This window comes from Sturnus vulgaris, unplaced genomic scaffold (genome assembly GCF_052056855.1).
Source record: "Sturnus vulgaris isolate bStuVul1 unplaced genomic scaffold, bStuVul1.hap1 Scaffold_192, whole genome shotgun sequence".
Lineage (NCBI taxonomy): Eukaryota > Metazoa > Chordata > Aves > Passeriformes > Sturnidae > Sturnus > Sturnus vulgaris.
In genome coordinates this window covers 7,352,838-7,376,711 of record NW_028276155.1, presented here as the reverse complement: position 1 = coordinate 7,376,711, position 23,874 = coordinate 7,352,838, and the positions used below count along the sequence as shown (strand labels likewise).

Sequence of the window (23,874 nt, the reverse complement as noted above, 5' to 3'; positions counted from 1 at the left end):
TTTGATTAAACAATTCTAATTGAAATTAGAAGATAAAAAAAAAGAAAATATTCATTTTTTATTTTATTTGAAACCTTGTGTCAATAACCCTGGGGATGTCAACAGTAGCCGATCTGGGTATATCTGTTACAGATGCCAATTGTGTTAATCGTTTCATTATTCTCCAAGTCATGATGTATAGAATTGCTGACAAAACAAAACCAATTAAAACTAAAATCAAAAGAACAATGGTGGGATGACACAATTTGTTCAGGACACCTGTAGCAGTAGGTGACCACCCAAATAGAGTATCCCACCACCTGTGTTCAGCATCTGTCTTTACTCTTTCTAAAACATGATGTATTTTTTCCACATTGTGATGAACAGCTATTAGAGTTTTCTGTCCGTTTTTCTTGATCTTCTCCAAAATTTCGATCAGATCTTGGTGGAGCAACAATTGCTTCACCAGAGAGAGGTTCATTCCAATTGGAGTGGGCAATAGATGGTGGATCGGTGTGTAATTTGACTGCAAAAGATTGTGAGAAGTAACTGGGGCTACATAGGAAAAATCGCATCCTGAAATCCTAGTAAAGTTGCAGACACAAAAGTTTGAATGATTTTTAGTATTCAGTACCAAATTTTCTATAAAAACACTATCACAAGCAGTTCTAAAGCATGCACATCCATTGCCTATATATACTAATACAGTTTCAGGAATCTCATTTGGATGGATTTCAAAGTTACAAACATTCTGTTCTGTGTCCAAGCAGATATCTTGAGCTCTGATTGCATTACTTTCACAGATAAACCCTTGTTGTTCCCGGACAATGCAAGTTTCCAAATTGACAGTTTGCCACCTCCCACCAATTTGATGGGCCCATTCCCTATGCTCAAAAGGATGGAGAATAGCTCCGTCATGATTCAACCCCAATGCAATGATGGGGAATATTGAATGCACTGAAGCATTACGAATCGTCAGTACAAAGGCTGTGGCAGTGTTTGTGCTGGGATCATAGGTAAAATTTACTAAGTTCCACCAGGACTGGAATTCTTTTTCAAAATCAGTGGCACTGTCCCAGACTATTTTTCGAATTTCAGTGGGAAAAGTGCCTTCCTCACCTTCTCTTATAATTAAAGCAGCAACTGACTGCATCCACAACTGGGCCTGGATACAGCTGAGAGCCAAAGAGATGTTATTTTGTGTAGCAGCAAGTGCATCGATTATCAATTTGTGGTCATTTACATTTACCTTTTCCCAACTTGGTAATATGTTTGATAACAACCACTGTTGGGTTCCCAAAGCTGTTAAGGCTGTTTGCAGGGGCTATTGTAATTTGGTTACATCTCCAACTGTGGCAGCCAATTTATTCATGAGTACTTCTGAATCGATGCTATTCAAAATTCCCAATCTTGTTTCCACAACACCAGTTATGTCTCTTGCCATTCATTTTTAGAAGAATTCTGTTTTTACAACCAGGTTGTCCACCCCTCAAAAGAAGTCTGCAAAAAGGGTGAACAAGCTGGCTGAACTTCTGAGATATTACATTGCATCAACAACTTGATCTCTTTAAGAGACCATGCCAAATTAAACAATATTTGTTGTTGGCCAGTTTTTCTAATTACATAAGGTCCAATTTGAAAAATCGTAGGACTTAACACAACTGGTGGTTGGGAGGTAGGTGTTACAACATTAACATCAAGTTCCCCCCAGTATTTTGCATTGTTTTTACCAAACACGATTTTATAGGAAAATTTTACAGCAGTTAAATTTAGCCAACAATTCTAATTTTGAATTTCACAATATAAAACATGGCCATAAAGTCCTGTGCCATAACTGTATGCAGGTTCAATGAGAGATTCAGCAATTAATTCATATGTTATAGTGACATCATTACCTTGTGTTACTATAAAGGGAGGAAAAACATTGTTTTTGTCAACCAACACTAAGGGGGTGCTTCTTCATGTCCCTCAGTGTTCTTCTGTGAAAAGTAAACACAAACAGAGTCTGCCTCCAGGAGGCAGGAGATTAAAATGATGGAACTATCCAGTGTGTAGCATGGACTGGAATTCTGTTAACTTGCCAATCATTCTGCTGCCGAAAAGGAAGCCACTCTGTACCTCCTTTAAACACAGCATAGGAGTCAGTGTAGATGTAAACAAGAGAGATATTCTGTACCTCAAGTCGGAAAACACTCCAAACAACTGTCAGCTCACCGGTCTGAGAGCTGCCTTCTCCTTCAGTAATAATTTGTTCACCAGCAGAAGTGGGGAGGGCCACTGCCCTGTATTTCCCCACCTTTCCCTCTCGTTTGGCAGAAGCATCAGTGAACCAAGAATTTACTGATTGTTCAGGGGAGAAAGGAGTGGCTACTTTACTTACCAAGGCAGGTTTGTCATGGCTATTAGCCAAGCTCTCCGTTTCTTGTATTGCCAGATTTTTTACAGCTCTTTCTATCACTGAGAAGATGTTACAGTAATGTTTTATCTGAGCATACCACTTTCTGACTGAGGATCTTTGGGCTACCCCGTCAGGGGGAGGGGTCTCAATAGTGACTGTGATGTGTTTTCTCCAGAACACTAGTAATTCTAGAGCCTTATGGAGCTCTTTCCTGGATTCAGGCATTTTAATTTGATCCAGGGAGGTTAGAGTATCAGGTAGAATACATGTCATACCTCCTTTCCACCAAATTCCCAAAAACTTCACCTCCTGAGAAGGTTTTTGAATTTTTTCTGGGGGAATTTGTAAGTCAAGGCTTTCCAGATGAGATATTATTTTTTGCTGGGTATCCCCCACTACTTCTATTTCATCCCCTCCCACCAGAATATAATCAATGTATTGATAGACAGCTACATTGTCAGGTTTGGGTATCTTTTCTAATTCCTGGGCTAAAGCGTGGTGAGACAAAGTGGGGGAATGTTCATACCCTTGGGAAAGCCCAGTGCAGGTGTACTGCTTTGGCTCAACTCCCAGAGCCTGTGGAGGAGATTGATTTGGTTCATTGTTCAGAACTTGTGGAGAAGTTTGCTCTGGTACACTGCCCAGACCCTGTGGAGAAGGTTGCTTGGGGGGTGCATCACTGATATAATCATATCCTATTTTAATCACGGATTTCAAGTTGGGGCAGCAAAGTTCCCCATAATTTTTCATCAAAGTTAGGTCTTTTTGAGAGTACATTGGATTAATGTGAACAGCCTCCTTCCCCTGTGTTTCTTTTGGTGAATCAGCATGCTTTGAATTTTTGTCCCGTTCTTCGCTTAAGGCAGCTTTTAACAAATTATTTTCATCTCGCATCAAATGTTTCTCATTCCTTTCTTGATATGTAGTAAGACTTCCTTCCCCTGCTACAGACTACACACAACCTTGCATCCCTTCTGTCTGCCAGAAAATCCTGTCCGTGACACCAATTTAATGTCACGATCCGCTGTTTATACAGAGCGGGGGTCCTGATGGTTCTTTTGATCTTAAAGGTGCAAACAGGCAAAGTGCAGGGGACAAAATGAGTTTATTCAACAGCAGAAAATCAGTTTATTCAACAACAGCAATGCATTTCATCAAATGCCAACAACTCAGTTACAGAAAAGGGGAGAGGTGTAGGAAACAAAGTATAGGGAGAGGGGAAGGAAAGAAAGGGATGGGAAAATAGCTACCAACAGACGAGACGGGCGTCCTCACGGGTCATCAAATAGAAGAGTCTCCGTCCGTGGGGAGATCTCAGGGGTCTTCTCCAGGGGGTAGACGGGTCTTCATCAGTGGAGAGATCTCAAAGGGTCTTTCCCAGACGGTCGCTCTTTTATAGTCCTTCTCCAAAGCGAGTGGCCTCTGGCCAAGAGGTGGGAAGATTTATGGACCATTGTGTGGTGCTGCAGGAGACAGGTACAGTCAAGCAGTCCTCAGTTGGTACAACACAACCTCTGGTTGCTGCCATGACAGCACAGTCCAGTGAACACAATACACCAGCACACAGTCACGAGCATCCACCTTGGCCTGGCCAGGAAACCATTGTTCAGAGTCAGCCTGGGTGGGGGTCCTCGAGGTCTCCTTGCAATGGTCGGGAGGCAAAATCGCGGGGAACTTCGGATGGACCCTTACACACGTGGCGAGAATGACTCCCTAAGCTGCAGAAAAGTATATCTAGCAAGATATTAGGAAGGTCTAAGTTTACAAATAGGTATTGTATTTGAAATAAGCAAGCATTGTTTTAACCAAAGGTATATGTGTACTTATAGTGGTTGGATAGAACTACTGTCAATATGTTTCTGCTTTTGTGATTGGTCAAAAACCTTTCAAACTGCGTTGTAACATCACGTTCTCTGGCTGTTGCTGAGGATGTGAGCTGCTGCCATCTTCCCACTGTCCCCACCTTGTAATGAGACTGATGCTTGGGAGGAAAAAATAATAGTAAAGCAGCTCGAGACACATTCCACAGCAGTACCCCGACTACCAGTGCTGGGCTGGATGTTCAAGGGAAAGGTGCCTTCCACACTGACACCACATGGAGCAAGTGGATTGCCCTCATCACTCAGCGCGCCCGTATTGGGAATCCAAATCGCCCTGGGATTCTGGAAATAATTACAAACTGGCCTGAAGGTGAGACTTTTGGATTGTCTTCTGAAGAAGAAGAGGAGCAAGTGGCACGTGCTGAGGAAGCCCCACCATATAATGAGCTACCAGAGACTGAAAGACGATATGCCCTCTTCACTGATGGTTCCTGCCGAATTGTAGGCACTAACCGGAAATGGAAAGCTGCAGTATGGAGCCCCACACGACAAGTTGCACAAGCTACCTAGGGACAAGGTGGATCGAGTCAGGTCGCAGAGCTAAAAGCCGTCCAGTTGGCTTTGGATATTGCTGAACGAGAGAAGTGGCCAAGGCTCTAGCTCTACACTGACTCATGGATGGTAGCTAATGCTCTGTGGGGATGGCTGGATCGCTGGAAAAAGCCCAACTGGCAACGCAGAGGGAAACCCATATGGGCAGCTGAGATTTGGCAGAACATTGCTGCCCGAGTAGAGAAATTGACCATAAAGGTTCGACACGTGGATGCACATGTACCCAAAAGCTGGGCTAATGAAGAACATCACAACAACGAGCAGGTGGACCGAGCTGCCAAAGTGAAAGTATCACAGGTGGATCTAGACTGGCAGCACAAGGGAGAATCATTCCTAGCTCGTTGGGCCCATGATGCCTCTGGTCATCAGGGGAGAGATGCAATGTACCGATGGGCCCGTGACCAAGGGGTGGACCTTACCATGGACAGCATCTCACAAGTCATCCACAACTGCGAGACCTGTGCTGCAATCAAACAGGCCAAGCGGGTAAAGCCTCTGTGGTATGGTGGACAATGGTCAAAGTACAGGTATGGGGAAGCCTGGCAAATTGACTACATCACCCTTCCCCAAACCCGCCAGGGCAAACGCTACGTACTGACCATGGTGGAAGCAACCACAGGATGGTTGGAGACCTACCCTGTGCCTCATGCCACTGCCCGGAACACCATGTTGGGCCTAGAAAAACAAGTCCTTTGGAGGCATGGTACCCCTGAGAGAATTGAATCAAACAACGGAACCCATTTCAAGAACGGCCTTATCAACACCTGGGCCAAAGAACATGGCATTGAATGGATATATCATATCCCTTACCACGTGCCAGCTGCCGGGAAAGTTGAACGGTGTAATGGACTCCTTAAGACTACTTTGAAAGCACTTGGTGGTGGAACCTTCAGAAATTGGGAAATGAACTTGGCCAAAGCCACCTGGATGGTTAACACCCGAGGGTCCATCAATCAAGCCGGTCCTGCCCACTCTGAACCCCTGCATACAGTGGATGGAGACAAGGCAAAGGCAAACCAATCTGTGGGATTGTTTTTGCTCAAGGACCTGGTTGCACTTGGTGGGTAATGCAGAAAGATGGGGAAACCCGTTGTGTACCGCAAGGAGACCTAATTTTTAGTGAGAACTGTATGTAAGGTTTCATTTTGTATTATATATCTGTAAGAGGGTATTGGTTTGGGTGTGATGTAGATGGTAATAGAATAAGGGGTGGATTATGTCCTGGGGTACAATGCAAAAATGTGTATTCTATCACCATCTGTTAAAATGTGGGAGGGGTGGTGATCCTTATCTCTGTGGGAGATATCCTCTGCTGATGTGCCATCTGATAAGATCGGGGGATGATCATCGTTATCTATTCACAACTCATCCTTCCTCCAGAAGATATATTCCATTAATGGGCCATTAAGTCCTATTGTGTGACTGATAAGATTACATCACCCCATTGGGAGATGCCCCAGCCAGGGGCAGGAGCCAAGCCTTTCCTACCTAGATAAAAAACTGGGGTTTGGGACGCGAAGACAGACCTTTCTACTGGGTCCCAGAGGAAAGTCGGACCATTTCCACATCATCGCTGGATCTTAGGAGGAAAACTGCACCTTCTACAGGAGCACTGCTTCAACTGAACCACATCTGTCATCCAGGAGGACTGCAGCCACCATTTATACGGACTGCTACCAACACCCTGACTGACAGGGTGTCAGGTTGTATTTCTGACTGTGTTGGTGGTTGTTTCTTTTATATTATTGCATGTATTTTATTTTTTCTCTGTTCTCCTATTAAATTGTATTACTAACTTGGAGTCTCGCACTGGTTTTACTTTCAAACCAACACATATTATTATATGAACAAGAGGGAACCATATACACGGACTCCAAGTATGCTTTTGGGATTGTGCATACCTTTAGAAAGATCTGGAAAGAAACACCCAAGGAAAAGTATTAATACACTAAGGATTAGTAAGTGAAATACTTGAGGCTTTAAAAGGACTGAAAAAGATAGCAATCATACATGTAAAAGGGCACCAGAGGGGAGAGATATTAAAACAAGAGGAATCAATTTGGCTGATGATGAAGCAAAAAGGGCTGCCCTAAGGGAAAACAACAGTGTAATTATGACTTTTAAGGAGACAGAAACACAAACTGATACACCATACTTTTCTTTAACAGAGATAGAAGCTATAAAGAAACTAGGGCCAACCCTGAAGGAAGGAGAATGGATTCTACCTGATGGTAGAAAAGTAGTCCCAAAACCTATAGCCCGACAGACCCTGGACAATTTACATTGAAGAACTCACTGGGGCACAAGGGCACTTTGTCACTACTTTTTAAAATTTTATGGGTGTATAAGAATATTTGAAATTGGGAAACAAATTACTCAAGGATATGTCACATGTCAGAAGATGAACAAAAAGATGTTGAGGAGTCCTCCCTCTGGAGACCCTCGGACAGCCTATCAGCCATTCAAAAAGATCCAAGTTGATTTCACTGAATTACCTAAAATAGGCAGGTGGAAATATCTGCTGGTTATAGTAGATCAGTTGACTCAGTGGGTAGAAGCATTTCTTGCCGTTTGAGCCACAGCTCAAACAGTAGGTAAAATTTTATTGGAGATTGGATTTGTGCAAGATATTGATTCAGATCCGGGCACTCATTTTACCTCGAGAATAATTAATAATTTAAGCCAAGCACTAGGAATTACCTGGGAATATCATACCCCATGGCATCCCAAAAGCTTGGGATGAGTTGAAAGGATGAACCAAACTCTTAAACAACAACTAACTAAATTAATGATAGAAACTAAATTACCATGGACTAGATGCCTTTCCTTAGCCCTGTTAAATATAAGAACCAAGTCCCACTCTGAAACTGGGATCTCACCATATGAGATGTTATATGGATTGCCTTACCCCCAAGGCATGACAATGGATCCCTAACTAGTCGGGGGCAAAACCATTCAGGGGTATCTTACAACCATCACAAACAATTTGAGGGAATTAAGAGACAAAGGCATTTTAGCACAAACAACTCCTCTCGATTTTCCAGTATTCTATGTGACCAGGACAGTATGTGTTGATAAAATGCTGGAGAGGAGGAAGTTTAGAACCTCGATGGGAGGGACCCTTTTTGGTTCTTTTAACCACAGAAGCAGCAGTCCGAACAGCAGAAAAAGGCTGGACTCATGCTTCACGAGTTAAAAATCAGATACAAAATAAAGATTGGAAAATTATTTCAGCACTAGGAGATCTAAAAATCAAAATAAAAATGGGAATTTAAAAGTTGATTAAATTTCCATCCAGATTCAAAAACATAGAGAAATTGAAATAAATTCATGATTAGGTAGAAAGGAGTACTTGGTGCCAAAAAGCTACAGTCTATAAGAAATTGACATAAAATCATTGTATCTTGGGACAAAAGGGGGAGATATCATATATAATGGGAAAGATATTATTGTATGGTGTTACTGCTTGAAATACCAATTAAAGTTGTTTTGAGAAGTACATGGTTGTCATTTAGACATCCTGCATTGGCTGCCAACTGCAACCTCATTGAGTTTGGAGGCTGAACAGCGCTCATGGGAAAGAATCAGACGCCTCCTTGATCAGTGGGAAAAGCCCAGGTGGATTGAAAAGCTTCTCAGGAGCTTCTGACTGCCAGCATTAACTGATTTATTTGAGGAGCTGTAACTCAAGAAAAAGAGACTGGTAACACCTATTATTGAGGAGGCCCAACAACAATTAACACATTGGGAATGTAATAATCATGGCTTAGAATGCCGCCCTTGGGTTTGTATTGTTTGTACCTGTTGTTTTAATTCGTGCTGGAGGGTAAATAGGGCAAAAGAAAAAGAGAGACAATGGATTTGTTTAAGTTGTTTAGATTGTGTACGTGGACAGCTAACAATAGAAAGATTTTTTAGTGACTTTTATGGAAAACCATTGAGACAAGAAAGTGGGACTTTTTTTGCAGTAATTCAACTAATAGAGAACCAAGACCAACTACTCCTCACCATATTAGCTTTTGTACAGGCTAAAGAACAAACAATTCATAATATTATAGACCACTGTATAATAATTGACAATTGTTGTGGAGAAGAAATCTATGTGCCATGTCATAGATTTGTTTCAGCAGCTGAGTGTATCTTTTGGTGGTGACAAATATTTAACTACCAACCCCAATTTCATAGCAGAAAAAGACCAGTAAAACGAGCTGTTTAACTGAAGAAGTGTGAAAACAAATTTTGTTGTAGTTGGCATATCTCTGGGGCTTTAGTGGATTAGGAAAAATAGCTGATCAATCTAGGGAAAGAGACAGGGCAGTGCTGCAGAACTACAAATAATGGATGCCATCTTTGGAAGAGAAAAAGCTAAAATGGCTTATACGAGCTTTATGAGGCCAAGGATGCCAAAAAGAGACAAATCCCAGGATAAAAGCTTTGCTACCAAGAAGATTGACATCTCGGCCCTTGGCTGCAACCCAAGGGGCCTTGAGACAGGTAGAAAGTTAAAATTCCTGAGGACTCTTTTCATTGTGCTTACAATAATACACCTGGCAACTGGCCAAAGCCATAAGACTGCATGGAGCAGAAGAGAACAAGCCATGCAGGAACAAATTCCAAGACAACAAGCAGCACAAAAGCCAGCAGTAAAGAAATGAACCATTCCTGATCCCTGTGACAAATGCAATCATTCCATGTGGGTCAAGGATAAGATGGAATCAGTTTTTGTGGCACAGCCACATGTTAGTGCTGCCTGTTACGATCGTAGCAGTTTCTTAGAAATTTGTGTGAAAAGTCCAAAATTGTATTGCGTAAGAAACTATTTGGGATTCAGTGGGCGAGCTCCTTATCCTAACAATGATCAACTTTGTCCTAGATATGAAAATTTCTTGTGTTTTGAAAAGGATGAAAAAGGAAGAGCGCCAAAGAGGAAAATTAATGGGAAAACAAAAAGAAACAATGAAGGATAAGAAAAAGATCAGAGGGAAAGACTTAAAGGAGCTGGATGAGCTGTATAAAAAATTAAAACAGCACTATAGTGACTGGGATTTGCCAACTTCAAATAAAAATCTATTTGTAGATCTGATGAAAGAAATTGCCACAGAATTGGGATTATCTAAATGTTTTCTTTGTGGAGGACTTAGAAGGGCTGAAAGCTGGCCATGGAGAGGCGAGGGTTTAGCTCCAGAACAATTTTTAAAATGGAATCATACTCAAATTTCTAAGACATTAAAACAGCCTGAGGGTTGGGTTCTGAGTCATCAAGTCATTGGAACAGTTTGTGTAACTCGGGAAGGGAGAAAATACACTGAAGTGGTGGGATATACTCCTTGCCTATCTACTTTAGTAGTAAATTCAGACAATAACACAAAGACCTGGCAACCCAAGAGTCCTACTGGATATTGGGGAATAGCGAAAGAAATTGATTGTGAGTGGAATAACAAAACTGATTTGTGCTGGCATAACAGTTCTGGAGATAACCCCTACCAATCCATAAAAGACTTAAAATCCTATTGGGAACAACCAGAAAACACAGAAAACAGATGGAAAGCCCCTGATGGAAGATATTTGATTTGAGGGCAATGAGCATACAGTGAACTATCCCAAAAGTGGGAAGGAACTTGTACCTTAGGAGTTCTACAACCCTCCTTCTTTGTCAGACCAAGGTCTAAGGGCAATATACTAGGAACACCACTTTATGAAACCTTAGAAAGAAAGAAAAGAGAACTAAATTTCGACTTTCCAATGGCAGGAGGAAACCAAAAATAGAAAGATGAAGAATGGCCTGCAGAAAGAATTACAGCACATTATGAACCTGCTGCTTGGGCTCAGGATGGGCCTTGCGGATATAGAACTCCAATTTACCTATTAAATTGGTTGATAAGGCTCCAGGCAGAAGTGGAAGTCATCTCAAACCATAGGGCAGATGCTTTGAAGTTGTTGGCCAAACAGCATTCACAAATGAGAGCATTTGTACATCAAAAGAGAATTGCCCTAGATTATCTGCTGGCAGAAGAAGGAGGAGTTTGTGGGAGGTTTAATGAATCTGAGTGCTGTGTGGAAATAGATGATCACGGGGAAGCCATCACAAAAATTGCTGATGAAATGAAAAGAGTGGCACATGTACCAGTTCAAAAACTGAATTCTATCCTGAAAGCTGATTGGTGGGATAAACTCTTTGGGGGTGTGTGGTGGAAAAAAATCATGCTATTATGTTCTGGTTTAGGACTGTTGTTTCTGCCTTGCATGATACCCTGTCTAATTAGAGTAATCCACTCAGCAATTCCAGGAATGCAACTTACAGCTATGCCCATGGATCCAGAATCAACAGCAAAAAGGAAACTGAATTTCCTGATGGTACTAAAAGCACAATTCACTCACACTCGAGGGAGAGAGATTGAGAAAATGGTGACTGAATGCAAAGAGAATACCCTGGCACGAGAAATGTTAATAAAATTTGAGAAGGAGTGTGAAAAGCTGAATGCAGCATGAGAAATGTTAGAAAAATTGGAGGCTAGTATGAAGGAACCTAGAGAATACCAAGCAACAACTTTTTAGAGCACGAATCAATATGATCAAAAAGAGAAATGGGGGAATTGTGATAAATGTGATTTGTCCTAATTAAATTGTAACTATATCATCAAAATTGTGTTTACATCAATAGAAGACAATTGTTACAGAGTGAGGGGGGAGATGGGTGAGACAGAGCAAAGGACATCTTCCAGATGTTGGGAGTTGAAGAAGGAGGTTGAAAGGGAATAGTAGAAGGACGTAGGTCTGATAAGCAGCAACTAGAAATAAAAGTTTCGACCTTGAAATGGGTCAAATTGGGATGATTCCAGGCATGGGACTTAATTTTATTGTTGGAACTTAGGCTTAGTTATATAACCCAAGCTTAGGGCGCTTGTGCTACCTGCAAGGTTACACAGCAGACACTGATGAAGATGATGAGCCTTCATCAGAAATAAGACCCTCAAAAGGAAGAAAGACCCCTAAGCATTAGTAGAGCATGCACCAAACAACAGTGACGGAGATTTTTAGGAATAGAAACTAGGAGGAGTTTTCTAGAAACTTCTGTATCTTACAGTATATAAGTGGGATTGTTAGCCTTGATGCTTTGGTACTAGAGGAAGGGGGAGCCCCTCCCTGTACCCCTGGTCGGTTTTGCTTATGCTTTATATGAACCTCAATTATACTAAATTACTTACTCTTAAATTTTACATATCCTGAAATATATGTATTCTATACTTTGATTATATTCAGATCAAATACTTTGATTGTATAAATTTATAAAAATGACTCTCAAAAATTTGCTGCTAAATTTAATCTTGTTGTTTGATAAATTGGATAAATAGAATAACATTCATAAACCAACCTTCCTTCCTTCCTTCCTTCCTTCCTTCCTTCCTTCCTTCCTTCCTTCCTTCCTTCCTTCCTTCCTTCCTTCCTTCCTTCCTTCCTTCCTTCCTTCCTTCCTTCCTTCCTTCCTTCCTTCCTTCCTTCCTTCCTTCCTTCCTTCCTTCCTTCCTTCCTTCCTTCCTTCCTTCCTTCCTTCCTTCCTTCCTTCCTCCCTTCCTCCCTTCCTCCCTTCCTCCCTTCCTCCCTTCCTCCCTCCCTTCCTCCCTTCCTCCCTTCCTCCCTTCCTCCCTCCCTTCCTCCCTTCCTCCTTTCCTCCCTTCCTCCCTTCCTTCCATCCCCCTACCGAATGATCCTCCATCACGGACCAGGATCCCCAAAAAATGCTCCCAGCTGCAAGGCTGGCACAGCTCCAGGAGCCTTTGGACACCTCTCCCAGGGATGCACAGCCTCCCCTTGTTGGGCTGTCTGTGCAGGGCAGGGCCCTGGACTCCATGATCCCACCGGGTCCCTCCCAGCTCAGCCCCTCCCGCAATTCTCACCCTTTGGCTCAGCCTTTGTGTCCTTGAGAGGAGCTGGCAGAGCTGTTGGGGCCGGGCCAGGAGCAGGGCACCCCAACATTCCCCTCTCTGGGACACGGCAGCTGTGGCAGCCCCAGCGTTCCCCTGTCTGTGACACCACAGCCCTGGCAGCCCCAACCTTCCATCCCTGGAGACGCTCCATGGCAGCTTCCAGTCAACGCAAGGCACCGGCCACGGAGCACCCCCAGCCTGGCCTGATGGGGATTCCTCTGCACACAGCTCGGGCAAGGCCCCCCTGGACACCTTCACTGTGCCACACACAAGTGTCACACACAGCTACAGAGCTCTGCCCACAGCTGCCAGGAGGAGATGATTAAAAAATAAAATTTAAAATTATAAACCACAATAATCAAACCCATCCAAAAAACCAAACAAATCCAACAAGAACAACAAAAACAAAACCCAAAACCACTAGAGAAGGAAAACATCCCCACCCCACAGACCCATTCCATCCTTCACTTGGTACACCTGCACGCACACAGGGGCTGAGACTGCAAAAAAAGAATATTCCTTGAGTACATTTGCAGGAAAAGCAGGTTTAGGACAGGCTCTCAGTTCCGACTGTTCTCAGCAGATTGAAAACGGCCCCTTTGGCACCTGCAGGGCCCTTGCCAATGGCAAGTGCCACACCCTCAGCCCATGGGGGAGAAAAGGGCTCTGAATTGCCCACCCTGGCATGGAAACCCTGTTCCCAGGCTGCTTCACACACAGGATTCTTCTGGATGAATCCAGAAAGCTGAGGGTCTGCTCTGGCTCCTCCATGTCCTAAAGCTGCCTGAGAGAAGAAATTTAGGGTGGGCTCCAGCAGCACAATCCCTGCTGGCCCAGGGCACAGTGCCAGGAAGGTCTCTGCGTGCCCAGCCTTTGCTCCAGCCAAGAAAAGCTCCCGGCACAGGCTCACCTTTCCTGCTCAGCCACAACCCCCGAGTGCCCCAGCAGCAGGAAACTGACGGCTCTGGGCGGCACCGATGCTGGCAAACGCCAGACCTGGGCACTGCCAGCGTCAACAATCTGCTGGATCTGCAGTGCTGGCACCCACAAATCACCAGATCTGAGCAGTGCTGGTGCTGGAACCAGGGAATTGCCGAGTTTTGGCTTTCTGTGCATGCAAATTGCCAGACTTGGGATGTGTCAGGGTTGGGATGGATAATGATTTGACAGGAAAGTCTCACAGATATGTATGTATGTGATAAATGTGATTCGTGCTAACTAAATTGTAACTATATTAGCAAAATTGTACTCATATCAATAGAAAACAATTGTTACAAGCCAAAAAAAGGAAATGAGTGAGAGAAAGCAGACGGAATCCTCCAGATGTTGGAAGGGAGTAGGAGAAGGACGTAGGTCTGATAAGCAGCATCTAGAAATAGAACGACTCGACCTTGGAATGGACCAAAATGGGATGATTCCAGGCATGGGATTTAATCAGAGCCTTATTATGGAAAACATCTGCTCAGTCACACAGGGCACCTGTGCTACCTGCAGGTCACACCTCGGTCATTGATGAAGACGATGAGCCTTCATCGGGAATAGACCCTCAAAAGGATGAGAGACCCCCTAACCCATTAGTAGAGCATGTCCCATACACACAGTGACGTAGATTTTAGGAATAGAAACTAGTAGGAGTTTTCCAGAAAATTCTGTATTAATATGTATTAGCATATAGTATATAAGTGGGAATTTTGGCTTGATTGTTCAGTACGTGAGGAAGGGCGAGCCCCTCCCCGTACCCCCGGCTGGTTTTGCTTATGCTTTATAGGAGCCTCAATTATACTAAATTACTAACTGCCAAATTTTGTATATATTCATATATACGCATCCAATATATTTTTATTGTATTCATTTATATACAATTGTTGCTATTAAAAAAATTGTTGCAAAAATTTATTTTGTTGACTGATAAATTGTACAAATAGAACGACATTCATGACAGAGAGAAGCATTTCCAGAGTGATCTTGGTGCTGAATGTCTTCTCAGGAGCTCTGGGCACAGAGAAGAATGAGCCCCTTGCTGGCTGGCCCTGTTTGGACAACCTGCTCCTCACCCCCATCATAACTGTGTCATGCTATCGCCCACCTTTGACTGACAAACCAAATTAGAAAATAAAATTAAATTTCTCTTTAAATTAAAAATATTCTTAAATATTAAAATATAATTATATTTTTCTTATTTATAGTAGTACTATTCTATATTTTTATAAACACATTTTTATATTTATAATAAAACTCTATACATTATTAGTAACCAAAAAAATTACTGGCCAATGGTTCTAAGTAACACAATTCCCTTCATTAATTAAATAAACTCTCCTGGTTATTTATTTCTCCCTCTTTATGATAATTTGAAATATTTGATAATTTGTAATATTTGATAATTTGTAATATTTGCAGTCATTTGGTCACCTTTATTATCATCTTTTTCTCCGACAGGGTCCATGGGGGCACTTCAAGTCCAGGGAGACATTTCTGGGGCACATTCGCGGCAATTTTGGGTCTGGGGAAAGAATTTAGAAGGAAGTTGAGGACGGGAGGACACTTGGGAGCGTCGAGTGGGCACTAACAGAGAACTTAGAGATGCTGAGGGAAAGTCTGGGCTTCGGATGTTACCTGGCTGTTTCAGGGAGGCCCTTGGCGGTCAGGGAGGGGAATCTGGGGCCATTCGGGGTCTGGACGGGCACTCGGGGGCTCTAACGGGGCTCTCCGGGCTGCGGGGGGTGATGGGAGTTGTAGGCGCGGGTATAATAAGGTTTAATGGAGCCGTGGAGCATCACGGGAGTTGTAGGCACAACTCCAGTGCCTCTCAGTGGGGCGCAGGGCACGATGGGAGTTGAAGTCATGGTTAGAATGGCGCCTTACCGGGACAGCGGAGCATCGTGGGAGCTGTAGTCCCGGAAGTGGTTCTTACCGGGAGTTTGGGGGTGTGGGAAGGCACTTGGGGAACACATTTGATTCTGAGTGGCGGCTTTAGGTTCTCAGGAGGGAACATATACGGGTCGGGAGAACTTGGGAGGGAGCCTGGGGAGCTCTAACCGGGCTCTTTAGGGCGCGGGCCATGGCAGGAGTTTTTGGCGCGGGACTGGGTTATGAGGTGCTGTGAGCTCGTGGGAGATGGCAGGAGATGAATTCCCAGAAATAGCTGTAAGGGGCATCTATGGGGTTGGGAGCATTCAGGGGATCTGGGGACGTTTTGGAGGTGTCTGGAATGGGCGCTGAGGGGGCAATTACGGATCCTCCAGGGTCTGGGGACACGTATGGGACAGCTGGGGGATGGGTACCGGAGTTCTGTGGAGCGCGGGGCATGATGGGCGTTGTAGTCCTGGTTCCAATGGGGCTCTATGGGGCCGCAGGGCATGACGGGAGTTAGAGGCAGAAAGGAAAATGGCGCCGACTGCAGGCACCGCCCCCGAAGCACCGATCCCCGGAGCTGAAAACATCTTGGTGGGGCTTTGGACTCGCACACACCTGAGGAGTGTGTCTGTATTCAATGGGAAAAAATGGGAGTTTTAGATTGCTTCAAAAGTAAAAAAAGGGAAAAAATCCTATTTGCCTGAGTGCAGCCAGTTGTCCAAGCAAAGCAGGTCCCAGGTGAGGACAGACAGGATGGGGTTGGGGAATGTGGAGCAAGGTTGTCCACACTGGATCAGACCTCAAGGCACAGCTTCTGTGAGCAGGCCAGACCTCCTGAGGAGAGACCCTGGATCAATATCAATCACAGAATGCTGCAGTTAACTGTGCTCTAAAGAGAACAGTAATAAAAAACACACTTTGAAATAATAATAAATATCTCCAAGAAGCTCTTGGGATTATTTCTCCATAACTGTAATAGGAAAGCTTCCTAATGAAGTGCACCAGACCAGAGGGAAATCAAGGCACAGCCGTGGTTTCTGAGGAAATTTCTCAAGAATTCAGACAGAATCAAACTCCAAAGTTTCTGATACCATTCATGGGTCCCACTGAAAGACACAACTGATAAAGTGTCCCCAGGTTCCAGTTAGAGCAGTGAATCGTTAAAAAAACGGTATAATCATGGACAAAGACCCTCTAACTAATTGAAGTTACAAAGTGGTGTGTCTATTCACGACTGGGCAGCATAGGAGTCACCTCTGAAAGGCCTGACCGCCCCGAACAGGGTTCTTTGCCATCTATTTATTGCCCAAGATCTTACATACAATACACCTGCATAACCCCAGCACCTCCCATCCCCACCCCATATTAAAATGAGCCCATTAGTCCTTCACACGTGTGCAGTTCTTCCCTTGAATTGGGTCGGTGGTCTCGAAATAGGTCAGTGGTCTGGAAGGATGAAGTCAGGAGAGTCTTCATCAGGTCTCAGTGACCCTCTGGCACGATCCAAGGCCCCGTGCTTCATGGTTAACGGTTTACTTATTTTACGTTCTTCTGTACGTAAATTCATAATAGCAGATAATTATACCAATTAGTTCTAGCCTAAGCTTCTAGTAATTATTAACCTACCATTTACCTACCTAACTTACATCTTGGTCATGGAAACTACTTCTACCCTTAGCAAAAATCTTAACTTTTTTAAACGTGATTCACTACAACCGAGAGGAGTTCCTGTGTTTCGACAGCAACGTGGGGCTGTTCATGGCATTCACCCCCTATGGGGAGATAAAGGCCCAGCACTTGAACAGCAAACCAGAAACACTGGAGCATTATGGGGCTCAGGTGGGCACAGTTTGCCCACACAACTCCAAGATCATTGCCCCGTTCAGCGTGGAGAGCAGAGGTGAGCGTGGGACAGAGCGTGTCCCCTTGGGCCCTGGCCCGGGAATGACCCTGGAGCCTCTCAAAAACTCCCTGGGAATCCCCCCAGAGCACCCAGCCCTCCCTGTGCCCATCCCCGGGGCTTCCTGTTCCTCTCAGTCAGTCCTGTGGCTCTCCCAGTCCATCCCAGTCCCCCTCCCAGTGCCAACTCAGTTCATCCCTTGTCCCCATAGTCCCTCCCAGACCCTGCCCCTCTTTCTCAGTCAATTTCCAATCTACTCTCAGTCCACTCCAAGTCTTCACAGTCCACTCCCAGACCTCCACCCTCTTTCCCAGTGCACCCCTAGTGCCTCCCAGTTCATTTCCAGTTTGTCTCTATGCCACACCAGCCCTCTCCCATCTCTCCCAGTTCCCCCCAGCTGATCCCAGTGTGTCCCACTCTCTCCCAGTGCCCCCCAGTGTGTCCATCTCACTGGTCCTCGAGCTCCCAGCCCGTCCCTGGCTGCCTGCTCTGCTCTGGGATGGATTTCTACCCTGCTCAGATCCAGCTGAGCTGGTTCCAGGGCCAGCAGGAGCTCTCAGGGCATGTGGTGGCCATCGACCTGGTCCCTAAAGGGGACTGGACCCACGAGCTTCTGTTCCTGCTGGAACTTCACCCCGGCACGGGGTCACCTCCAGCTGCCAGGGGGAGCATGTCAGCCTGGAGCACCCCCTGAGCCGACACTGGGGCACATCCCGGACCGCACAGTGGGGGAGTGTGGGGAGGCACTGGGAGGGCTAGGAGGGGGATTGGGGTGTGCTGGGAATAAATGGAAGGGAGTTTGAGATAGCCTGGTTTAAACTAGGAGTAGGGCTCCGGGATCTGGAAGGGTTTAGAAGGAGTTTGAAGGATGCTGGGGAGGGTGGGATGGGGTTCTGGGGGTCCTAGTGGGCACTGGGAGGGAGTCTGGGGGTGTTGGGTGTAACTGGGAGGGATTTGAGTGAGCCTGGAGGGGACGGAAAACGATCAGGGATTGTAAAGCAGGAGTTGGAATGAGGTTGGTTGTGCTGGTAAGAGACTGGGAGGGTCTTGGTGAGTCCTGGTGGGACTGGGAGAGGGTTTGGGGGTCCTGGGGTGGTGGAGGGCAAATGGGAGGGGGTTGTGGGATCCTGAGAGGGACAGAAGGGGCTTTGGTGGGTCCTGGGGAGGCTAGGAAGAGACTGGGAGGAGCTCTCAGGGGGTCCTGAGCGAGCTAGAAGTGATTGGGAGGGTGCTTGGAGGGGGCTTGGGGTGTCTGTGAGAGGTTTTAGGGGATCCTGACCCCTGCGGGACCCCCAAAGATGCCGCCAGCCGCTGCCGTCAGTACCTTACTGCGGGGATTGGGGGTTCTGTGTTGGGCTTCGTCTTCCTGGTGCTGGGGCTCGGCTTCTACCTGTGCAAGAAGGTGAGGGGGGGTCCCAGGGGGTCGTGTGCCCCCTTCCCCGGAGCGTGTATGTTCCCCCCAGCCCGGAGTCACCCCCTTTTCCCTGCCCTCAGAGCTCCTGAGCCAGCAGTGGCTGCAGCCCCTCCCCGCTACCTCGGGCCCGGCCGGGACCCCCGCTCCGTCCCCACGCTGATTTAGGAGGGGGGTGGTGCGTCCCCCCCAGCCCTGCTTTCACTCTGCCCACGTCCAGCTTCTCCCAGGGATCCAAAGAAAACTTCCCAATTCACCCCGGACCCGTTTATTGGGGGGAGGGACTTGGGGGGACCCCGCGGGGGGATCGTGACTGGGCGGGGAGGGTGGGGCCCAGGTGGGGAACACTGGGTGCTGCGGGTCTGCCCGGCAACCGGTGAGTCATCACAGCTGCTCTCGCTGATTGGCTGAATCTTCTCCATCGCATTCTCTGATTGGCCGAGGACAGGCCCGGGAGTTGAGAGAAGGAACAGGAGAGATCCCGCCCCGAGCACCTGCACGGGAACAACAGAGCCAGCCTGGGCACAGCGAGGGAATTTAGTACCAACCACATCACAGCAGCACAAGGAGAAGGGAGAGAAATCTTTGCATACCTTTCCCCCCACCCAACAGGGATCACCAGGACCACGGATCACCAGGGCTCTGCCTAACGGGGGTCACTGAGGATCATCGAAAGCTGATCCTCCCATGGGAGATGGAGCTGGAGCAGAGCACGAAGCTCTTCCCGCACTCCAGCCAGTCGGAGGACTTCCCTTAGTGGTGACTCCGTTGGTGTTGGGTCAAGTGAGACCTCCTGGAGAAGCTCTTCCTACACTCAGGACACTCATAGGGCCTCTCCCTGGTGTGGATGTGCTGGTGCCTGATGAGATGGGAGTTGTACCTGAAACCCTTCCCACAGTCGGGGCAGCGGAAGGGCCTCTCCTCTGTGTGAATCCGCTCATGTTTGAGGCAATCGGAGCTGGTTTGAAACCTCTTCCCACACTTGGGGCACTCGTAGGGTCTCTCCCTGGTGTGGATGCGCTGGTGTCTTCTCAGGTTGGAGCTGTCACTGAAGCCCTTCCCACATTCCCCACACTCGTAGGGCTTCTCCCCAGTGTGGATCCTCTGGTGCCGGATCAGGCTGGAGCTGTAGCTGAAACCCTTCCCACATTCCAAGCACCTGTGGGGCTTCTCCCCTCCAGGAGGCTTCTCCACCAGCTCTGAGCTCTACCTGGATCTCCGGCCGCCTTCCCGGGTCAGGGAGGGTCTTTCCTCCTCGCAGCTCTCTGAGCTCGATTTGCAGCCCCTCCTCCTGCGGGATCTCCAGGGCTTTTCCACTTTTCCCATCTGCCCACACCTCGGGAATGAAAAATCCTAGTTTGTGGAAAAAACAAGAAGAGAGCTCCATAAACTGGGAGTTCCTCCTTGCCAAAGTTCATCTCTGGATGTCATTGAGCATCTTGTGTCTGTAAGAACCTCCCAAACACCAAGATTCAGACCCAAAATCCTCCAAACATCAAGACATGGATAAAAAGCTCCCCAAACATCAAGATTCAGCCAAAACCCCCTCCAAAATTGTACTGGTTTGAAAGCAGAACCAGTGAGAGACTCCAAGTAAGAAATACAATTTAAAAGGAAAAAAAGAAAAATATAACATACGTGCAATAGTACAAAAGCAAACCTCTGACAGAGTCAGAACACTACCTGACACTCCGCTAGGTAGGGTGGTGGTAGCAGTCAGGATGAAGTGGTCTTGCTGCAGTGGTGATCCTGTAGAAAGGTCTGGTAGCTCTTGTCCTCTGGAAACCAGTGGGTAAGAACTGTCTTGGTGTCCCAAATCTTAGTTTTTATCCAGGTAGGAAAGGCTTGGCTCCTCCCCCTGGCTGGAGCATTCCCCAGTGGGATGATGTAACTTTATCAGTCATGCAGTGGGACTCAATGGCCCATTAACAGGAGATATCTCCTGGAGGAAGGATGGGTTGTGGAAAAGATAAAGAACACTGCCCCACCCGATTTTTAACAGATGGCCCATTAGCAGACGGCATCTCCCATGGAGATAAGGATCACTGGCCCACTTGGTTTTTGCAGTTCATGAAGATGGTGATAGAACACATACTTTTGGGCTTATCTTTACATTGTAACGTAGGACAGCCTGGGGCTAAGTTTCTGAACTTTTAACTAGATTGTAGGGCTTTTAACTCTCTTAAGGCACGTACAACATATTCTTACTTAAAACTAAAACTTCTACTTCATGTCTGTGTGGCTTAATATATTTTAATTTCTCTAAAGACTTTAATTCAAACCCTGCATTCTTCTCTCTCTCTGAGGGACTCAGATAGGCTTCTATTTTACATGTCAGGAAAATTAATCCACAAACACCAGAGGTTTATGTCCAAAAAGGAGACAGAGGAGTCCCTTTTGCTTTATTCGAATAAAGGGAGAGGCCATGGGACATTCCCCTGGGATCTCTCACATTTTTGGAGCATGCAGCCTCCTTTTTATCTTATTTTCCCGGCCGCATTTCCCTCTCTCTTTCCCCATTGGCTGAGGTACTTGAGAGGCACAGACTTCCCGGAACGCCTGATACCTGAAATTCCCCTCTAATGTATAACCCTCCCTTTTAATTTTTAATTCTTATAGAATTCATAGTTTTCCCCCCATTGCTTCTTTCATCTTTCGATATCCAATTTCATTTATCAGCAGCCCTACAGTTTGTTTGTAAAGGCAAATATCTTTTTCCATTCATCAATCAGTGGAATCCATCCCATTGTTTCTTTTATCTCTCAGTGCTAGCCTTATCTACAAGCAGATTCACAGCTCATTTGTAAAGACAAAATCAACATTCCTCTCAATCCCTCCTCTTTTATTTTTTTGATAATTGTCTTTACAAATTTTAGCTATCATTGACTTAATTTCTTGTTCCTGAGTCTTTTGTTTTGTTTTGTTATTATTTGGAGTGACATTAATTTCTGTATTTTTGTAACTATCTCTGGATCAGTAGGCGTGGCTATTATTTGCATCCCTTTGATCACATGTTGAATAAGTTGTACTAAGCAAGGGATCATGCATGGTAAAAAGATTAGAGTTGCTGCAGCACATAAGAGGAAAAAAGCAGTTGTTTAACCTATAGTTCACCAGGTAGCCAAGAAAACATGTCCCATTCCCATCCTTTTCATGTTTGGACTGGCACATGAGCTAATATTTTATTCACTTTGGTATTTGTTTCACCACTTTTCCGTTGTCATCTATTTGCCTATTTAGACAATAAGTGCCTTTTTCAGAAGAATGAAGCCTCCATGGACTTCCTTCTTCATCCCAAAATCCTGTTCCATTATGGACCTCACTCAGGGTGCTAATCCACCATTTAGGTTCTACTGGGCTGGCCACCCATGGATACTTTTCAGATTCTCCTGGCCCTCCACAGACCCAACAATTGCTAAGGTTAAAGGTTTTTGCTACTTCTCCTAAGATCAAAAAATTATTTTCCCATTCTTGGCCCCAACCTAACTGATGATATAAAGGTAACATTATTAAGAGAAACATTCTGATTGTGTAATCTAATCTCCTAATTTAATTTTTACTTTCACGTTGTCTTCCACACCACCTGTGGCGAGTGAAGACACAGAAACAGCTTAACATAAAGAAAACAATGACAGCAAGGGCTGGCCCCCAGTGCCTGGAGATCTGAGAGGAGGGATGCCCACACAGACTATTTCAGCAGGCACTCTGTGGGTGGGCACACGAGGCTTCCCCCGATGTCGACGCCCTGGCTGCTGCTCCAGTCCCCTCCTGCCGAGTGTCAGTCGCGGCTTCCCGTCCTTCTCCTCCAGCTGAGATGTCCAAATCTCTGGGGCTGCAGAGACCTTGGCCCGAGTGTGATGGGTCCAGCCGTGTTCAGCTGTCTTCACGGCTGTGTCTGTGCTCAGCAACACCTGGAAAGGTCCACGCCACTTGGCCACCAGTGGTGCTTCTTCCCACTCCTTAACCAGGACCCAGTGTCCCGGTTGGATGTTGTGAACAGCAAAGTCCAAAGGCAGGGTCTGTGCCAGCTGAGCTTCCTGTCGAAGAGATTTCACAAGAGACAGTATCCGAGCCACATATTGTTTCAAATACACATCACTTATCTCTATCCCCGCACTCGGCTGAGAATTACAAGGGTAAGGAATTCCAAACATCAATTCAAAGGGAGATAATTGAATATCTCCCCTGGGTCTGGGTCTTATTCTTGCTAAAGCCAGGGGCAGGAGCCGTACCCACGGCATCTAAGTTTCTATCACCAGCTTCAGGAGGTGTTTCTTTATTTCTCCATTCATCCTCTCTACCTGACCCAAACTCTGTGGGTGCCAGGGGGTATGGAGGTTCCACTGTATCCCTAAAGCAGTCATAACTCCTTGAAGAATTTTTCCTGTAAAATGAGTTTCCTTATTTGAATAAATTGCTTCCACCATCCTATATCTTGGAATTACTTGTTTCAAAAGTACTTTAACAACTGATCCTGTAGTTGCTGAAACAGTTGGAAATGATTCTGGCCACCTTGTTAATTGACATACTATTACCAGAAGATAATTAAATCTTGCCACTCGAGGCTTTTCAGTAAAATCCACCTGGCATCTCTGGAAGGGACGTACTGCCCAACGCCTCCCTCCCCTGGCCAGTTTCTTTGTAACTTTGTTGTTGGTTTTAGCACAAGTCAAACAATCTTCAATAGCTCTCTTTGCCAGGTTAAAGAGACCAAGAGCAGTGTTCATTTTGAGGAAGGCTTCTGCCAGTCCTCGGGAGCCCCAATGACTCCCTTCATGAAGTTGTTTTAACAATTGTAAGGCTAGAGCTTTTGGTATCCACTGCTTACCATCCCTTGTAAACCAATTATTTTCTTCTTTCCTCTGCAGCTTAATAAACCTCTTTTTTTTCCCCATAGTTTTCCAAATGCATGTATTACCCCATATGCATATTTAGAATCAGTAAAGATTTTTACTGTCTTGTCCTGGTATAAT

The 23,874-nt window shown here is 45.6% G+C and overlaps 1 protein-coding gene across 1 annotated transcript in view; it reads right to left on the bottom strand.

Annotated features, from left to right (window-relative positions):
* Positions 1-23,874, bottom strand: part of LOC148218287 (uncharacterized) — a 70,948-nt gene that overhangs the window by 5,787 nt on the left and 41,287 nt on the right. Inside the window, 2 exon segments of the mRNA XM_088157867.1 lie at positions 131-1,415; positions 1,451-1,761. Coding sequence (XP_088013993.1) covers positions 131-1,415; positions 1,451-1,761 — 1,596 coding nt within the window.